General features: G+C 38.2%; 1 protein-coding gene across 2 annotated transcripts in view; it reads left to right on the top strand.

The window, feature by feature from the left end:
* The window catches only part of LOC126371442 (uncharacterized), a 44583-nt gene that overhangs the window by 16810 nt on the left and 20280 nt on the right, over positions 1-7493 (top strand). For both annotated transcript variants that reach the window (XM_050016737.1, XM_050016736.1), the window contains 2 exons: positions 779-955; positions 2003-2120. In XM_050016737.1, coding sequence (XP_049872694.1) covers positions 779-955; positions 2003-2120 — 295 coding nt within the window. The remainder of the gene's footprint in view (positions 1-778; positions 956-2002; positions 2121-7493) is intronic.

Genomic DNA, 7493 nt, shown 5'->3' with positions numbered 1-7493 from the left:
ATGTTGGAGCTAGGTCCGAGAAACGTTATACTTGTCATTTTCTTATCCGATGAAAAGGAAAGGGACGGGTAGTCCGATTAGCAAAAAAATTAACATACGTCTATTTTAGGCAGATTTTTTTCAAAATATTTGCGAAGCTGTAATGTGTGTATGTGTGTTAAGGCTGTGGGCTCTATTCTCCGCATTTAGTGTCTGGAGTCTTTGTAAAAGCTGGGGCAGTCAGAGGTACATCCATCGTAAGATGATCTGAGTATCCATACCTCTGTTAGACCAACGTGATAGGTGGTAAGCGGTATCTATAATGGTCGAGCTATTTGTGTTAGTGAAAACTGCACTTAAGATAATAACTCATTGGTGCAAGTCCGGTACCAGGGTTCGAAGCGACGCTCTCCGTTTGAGAAGTAGCCGGTGTACTGCAGGATCACAGTGACTTACGGAGACGGCCTCCGTGGTCCAGTGGCTGAGCTTTGTGCTCACAATCCGGAGGTCCCGGGTTCGAATCCCGGTGGGGTGTCAAATCACAAAAAATCACTTTTTTACAGGCTGATCACCGGATTGTTCAAAAAAGTAAGATGATCCGTGCTTCGGAAGGCACGTTAAGCCGTTGGTCCCGGTTACTACTTACTGATGTAAGTACGTAGTCGTCACATGAGTCATGTCAGGGGCCTATGGCGGCTCAATAATAACCCTGACACTAGGGTTGATGGGGTTGGTAATCCACCTCACAACCCACACGATAGAAGAAGACAGTGACTTATGTTCATTATGTCCAATCCAGGGTCCTGAAGAACTGCCGCAAGATCGGCGAGGGCGTGTACGGCGAGGTGTACTTGTGGCGGGCTCCCGATGGGCGCGCGCGGGTTATGAAGATAGTCCCCATCGCCGGACTCACCAAGGTCAATGGGGAGCACCAGAAGGACTTCCACGAGATCATCTCTGAGATTGTGATTGCTATGTAAGTGCATTTTTTTTTAATATGTTTTACAGGTTATGGCAAAGAGCCTTTTAAGCCACATCTCTCTGATTTCTGACTATTGTTTACTGTAATTTAGTTCGCGGATTTTGGTTTCCTACTTAAATCACGCCCGTCTTTTATCAGGGTGAGCATACCCTCAGGTCGTGAACAAAATTATTCGCAGCAACTCTTGATATTTTATTGCCTGGCTATTTATGTAAATATACGCTATGCTTACCATATATTTGGTTCAATGTGCCAATTTTCATCCAAATTGGTTCAGCAGTTTAGCAGTGAAAAGACTTACTTTCACAGAATTATTGTTAATAAAATCAATTTTCCTACACACAATTCAATAACTAGAATAATATTGTTTATTCATTATTGTTCCGCGAAATACATGCGTCATGTAAGGAATTCATATGAATAAAGTAAATGTATTCAACAGAATTATGTCAATCATTGTGTCATATGGCTGGGCAGATACATCATGTAACAGCGTAAATAAATTATTTATTTATAACAACTCGACGTCTGTTCAAAATCAAATTCAAGCTTGTTTCTGTGCGTATTATCAAATTCAGGTTTTAATGAAAGGTCTGGGGGATCAAAAAGGCCACATTGAAGCAATTAACCTTTTTTTTCCTGGCTAAATCTTCAATCAGTATATTTTTTTGTTTACTATGAGCAGGTTTGTTACAAGTGTCAAAAAGTAATTAACCTAAAAACATTTTGTTGCAATACTTTTATATACGCAAATGTCAAATTGCAATATTGCTTTTTAGGTGAATTGCTTCAATATAGCCTTTATAACACACCCCAGGTCAAAAGTAAATACTCTGATGCTCTTAAGTTGAACTAGGAGCGAATAAAAACAACATGAGCCATGTCTTGGGCCTTTCGCGGCTCAATAGTAACCCTGACACCAGGGTTTATAAAGTTTATACTCCACCTCACAACCCACACGATAGAAGAAGAGACTATTATATACAGCTGGTTAGTCTATGTACGTATGCAGGATGTTAAAGTATTTATCTTTGCCAACAGGGAATTGAGCGCCCTGCGCGCTCCCATAGCAGAAATTGAATGCCATTTGGATGAGGGGAAGGACATCGAAGCTTTGGACTTGCACGCTGTAGAGAACGCCACGGACGTCTTCAATGAGGTAAGTCTGAAACAAGTTTTCCGTCCTTCGTGTAGTTATAATGAGGCACTTTCCAGGCTACGTTCCCAAAAAATATATATAATAGATGGCGCTGTTCAGATTTAACGTGATAATTACCTATTTTCTCATTGCTTGGGGTACATAATTACTCAAAGATTTAAAGTAATGGCAGAGACATTTAATTATGTATATTGATAATTGAGCCAACGGCCGGTAAAGAATTTTCGACAATGCCCGCCATCAGGAACCGAAGACGGACCTCCAGATCGTGTACCGAACGTTCTAACCACTGTACCACGGAGGCTATTCCTACTTATATTACCTGCTAATCAGCAAAACAAACAGCAATATAGCGACGCGAATAGTGTTTTCTCAGGTTATCTATATCTTTATCTATCTTTCCTCGCTGTAAAATGCTGAACACATAAACTACAGTCGTCACGGTCAACGACACGATACGTTATCGTTGCATTTGTCTGACCTTCCCTTGTATTTACTGCGAAGGACCTTTCGAAATAACACGTGTTAACGTTTCAAGCATATAAACCCAGAAATAATTGTTTCGTTATGCTGTTATCATTAAATTTTCTTCTAAGACATGAAACAGTTTCCTAGGTCAAAGATAAATTCTGTACCGTCGGTGAAAAGTAATACAACTCGAGTTGTATCACTTTTGAGTTATTAGCACACACTTCATGTTCAAAAAATTCTCTTTCTTTCTGTCTAATTCTCGTAACTGTAGCTATTATAAATACGGAGATAATTTTTGTGTCTAGTGATATAAGTACTGTTTGTGAAGGATTCATGCTGTTATAACACGTGTAACATAATTCATCTTAACTTGCATTAAAGTGAAATGAAGATTTTCACTAAATATTTTGGTGTAAGTAAATGCAACTCAACATATATTAAAATACACGCAATCCTTGAATTCTCACAGTCCGTGTTTAATGATATAATTTTAGTTGTAACATCAAACACCAAATTTATTTTTTCGTGAAAAGTAATATAAATTAATATATATCAAAATATTTCAGAAAATACGATCTTAGATATCAATAACGTGTCGTGTATAATGATACATACAAGTTCGATTCCATGCGCCACCAGTGTGTATCCTAGGGTGACCTCCGCATAAACCTGTCTATGGGAAGACATTTTGTCTAGAACCACAGCAAACCATATCTGATCCGCATTGCGAATGGGTATAGGTTAAGTTAGTACTTCAGACCAAACCGTGTTTTTTCTCTTTCTGCTATAACCACCTTGTAGTACTTAATTACAGTACCTCAATAAGTTGTGGGTCCTGATCATGGCGTCGTTATCACCATGGCAGGGTTAGTCAAGAGGTATTTGAGATTTGTCATAACTGTCGTTAGTCTCCTTCCCTTAGCTCGAAGCATAGCTGTTTTACATAGTTTTCTAGATTACATGCAGGTTAAGCGGTGGCAGATTGAACGCTGCCTTCATTGCTAAGGAGGTTGTAGACGTGAAATAATGGCTCCAAATATTATCGAGCTCCAATTAATATGCAAGCCATTCAATACACGCTGGTTAGATCTTTTATGCAAGCGCCGGTAGTGGTATTTTTGAACCTACACAGCCGTAGATGACAGCTCGGCATCGGCAGCATCGGGATCTGCCACATCTTCTCAAGAGAAGATTACCAGTTTCTCAAACACGTTCAATGGTGTAAATTTGTCGAGCTTCCTCATTTTTATAAAGGGAATAACTGCTCTGAACTCTTGAGCACCATAAGTAATATTTGTTTTCTGTATTTTGATTACATAAGAGAGAATTACGCACAGGACTGTGAAAAATGGAAAGAGGAAGGGGAGGCCTTTGCCCAGCAGTGGGATCTTGTAGGATAGATTAGATTAGAATAAATAATTGGCGACACTACGGGCACAACCCCTTAATTAAACCAGGTCACAAAGTTTGTAAAAATCCCAGGAGGTATTTGAGCTTCTGAAAGGAGTTAGTTGGCTTACATAGTCAATAAAAGCACGCATAATGGACCACTTGTGTTTATGCGGAAAACTGAGCCCATTAAAATAACATTACATATGGGACATTCGAGTATTCATTGAGTCAAGTCAGGGGCCTATGGCGGCTCAGTTATAACCCTGACACCAGGGTTGATGGGGTTGGTAATTCACCTCACAATCCACACGATAGAAGAAGAAGAAGATGGGACATTTGCCCATACATGTTGTGCCGACCCCACCTAGAGTGAGATAAGGGCAGGAGGATGATGATGATATAGTGGGAAGTTTTCCCACTTCACAATAGTGTCACCATACGCGAGGATACGCGGAAAGTCCCCCACGTGTGCTTACGTGTAGAGTTTTGCGGAAACGAGCTCATTTAGCTTAACCATAACAGATCATGGTCCATGGTGGTCATGGTCATGGTCTGAGGATAGCCCTGTGTAACCTATAGGTTTGGAGGTGAACCAATGATCTTCATTTTCACTACCTATTCTCATCGTCAACATTGATTCGACTCCGTTTATCGTTCTGTCAATGTTGCGGGCTACCATTAGACCGGGAATTTTGATAATTCGAAATATCGAATTTTACTTTACTTTAGGGGATTTTGATTGTGGAATGAGTTGTGATCTTTTAAATAGTTTCAGCAAGAAAGAAGTAACACTTACCGGTTTGTGTGATTTTGGTTTAAAAGTACGTAGGTACATCACCTTTATCTCCAGGCCATACTGCCAGGCTAGCCCGAAACATTCCTAATGACTAGTCTTAATATGATTCCTCTTACCTTCATTTGTTAGGGGTGGAAATATTATCATAATTGAATTTGTAAGATTTTGACTGCAAAAATGAACCAAAAGTGGTTTTGATTAGGGGCGTAGTGTAGTGGACAAAATGTGTTTGTAGTGGGCAGCAGTGGTGGTTTTGACCGGTTATTTATGAGTTTTGAGAGTAAAATCATAACAAAAATATCTTATTATCGTCACCTTACACTATATATACGTGTACCATCTTTATATGTATTTATTATTAGAAATTCGTAAAAACATGTATCATTTTACACAATAAAACCGAAAAAATAAGTCATGTTAAACCACTTGACACAAATTCGTTATAGTTTATCGTTTGTGTCAATTGATATAAGTTACGTTTCTTTACTTTTTAAAGAAAATAAATAGAATTTTGCCTTTCTACAACATTATGAAATAAACTTTCTTCCAAGACATTTTGTTTTTTGTAGAATAAGACTGTAAAATTAATAATTGAAATATGATATATCAACGATGACTTTTTTATAGTTATGTGTGTAAAAAGGTATAAGTAGACTTGTATCAATTTACACAATATAAAAGTTGGTGTCAACTGATACATGTAATTTATTTTGATCCTCTACCATTTCTGTTTAGGTTCTAAATATAACTAAATATTAAAAAAGAAACCTTCCATCATCACCTATCGACACATCTAACTTCTGTTCCATTATTCCTTATAAGTCGCGAGCTAGACTATTTTTAACTTTAAACTCGATTTTCTCAAAACTTGAATTTTGGACTTGTATTACTTTTCACCGACGGTACAGAATTATGAAACTCATTTTTGAAAAGTCAAAGAACAGACAGACCTTCACTACTCGTAGAATCAGAAATTATCAGTGGTTCTCAAAGTTGTCTGACCCATCTACAAAATATAATTTATTGCGCGCAGTTAGCGCAGGAACTTCACGAGTTAATTCCACCCACTCCATTCCATCTACGGACAACTAGACGTCGGCAGACATTTCATCCTTATGTTGTGGATGTGTCGTGGCCAGATCATAGACTTGATCATTTCATGATGTGCTCGATCATTTCATGAAATGGTCATATTTCATGAAATAGAATATCATTCGTTGGCCACATCATGATGTAGTTTGGCCAGATCAATGAAGACAAAACGTTTAACGATATGACCAACTAAATGCATGATTACTTAATGATATGGCCAAACGTTGGCAATCATATCGTAAAATTAGTAACATTATCCACCGATAGTGGCGCTGGTGTCGATTATATTTAAAACTTATAATATGATTATAATATCAGTCATATAATCGATGAAACAATGTTATTGTTAAATTTTCCATATCGAATAGGTACATAATTTTGAACCTAAGAAATTAATCGATTATTCGCATTTTTCTTACATCACATAGCATGGATACCGCCTACATTAACTATATGGCCAAACGTTGATTGACATATCATTAAACGTTGACGTTTCAACGATATGGTCAACTTAAGTTGGCCATTTCATTAATATGACCATTTCATGAAATGGTCGATCACATCATGAAATTATCAGTTTTACGATATGGCCATGACAGATATACCACCAATCCGCACTAAACGTTTTGCCTATTCCTTTTTGTTGCGAACGGCAAAGGACTGGAACTGTCTGCCGTCGTCTGATTTTCCGTTATAATCTGGGAGTCTTCAAGGCTTGAATAGGCATTTGCTAGGTAAGCATGATCCAACCTCCACCACATCGTCACACCATCAGGTGAGATTGTGGTAAAACGCGAGCGTATTTAAAATTATTACGGATGCCGTTAACATAAACATGATAGCGATCAGACGACAAAGAATATAATTCAAATTCAAAAATATCTTTATTCAGTAGGTAACATAGTTACACTTTGAATCGTCAATTTTTTAACGAACGTCTCATCCGCCTAAAACTACTGCAGCTTCTCACAGCCTGTATAGCCGGGGAAAAGAAGCTGCAAGAAAAACCTCGGCACAAGGCCCTAGACGTTCGTTAAAAAAATAAACAAAATATTTTTATACAATTGAGTAATTAGCTGCCTAATATCAGTTCTCAGACAGTAATTAAGAAATACATATAATGGGGCTCGATAATCAATCATATATAAGGAAGGATAGTATGGTATGGTACGTATGGTGAAAGCATACGATACGACACAGATATCGTACCGTAGTTACCCGACCATAGGTAGAATTAGAAAGGGAAGAAAAGTGAGTGAATCGGCCTCCGAGTTTCTTTTTACATACCTACCTAAATATGAAAAAGTGACTTGGCGATTTTGGCCGATATAACTTTATTTCATTTTGTTCAACTTAACATAGCCACACGCCTGTATCCCAGAAAGGGTAGACAGAGTCGTATGGTATATACGCCCACTCGTTAGCTATATTTAAACATAGCTGGCCATCCATGTAATAGGGCGGACCTATTGCCATTAACCGGGCACAAATCCTGTAAACCACGCGATATCAATTATATATGATCCAAATAGCCTCCATGGTCTAGTGGTTAGAGCGTTAGGCTCACGATCTGGAGGTCCGGGTTCGATTTCCGATTGGGACATTGTCGAAATCACTTTATG

Source organism: Pectinophora gossypiella, chromosome 12 (assembly GCF_024362695.1).
Source record: "Pectinophora gossypiella chromosome 12, ilPecGoss1.1, whole genome shotgun sequence".
Classification (NCBI taxonomy): Eukaryota; Metazoa; Arthropoda; class Insecta; order Lepidoptera; family Gelechiidae; genus Pectinophora; species Pectinophora gossypiella.
This window is presented reverse-complemented; position numbering and strand designations above follow the sequence as displayed.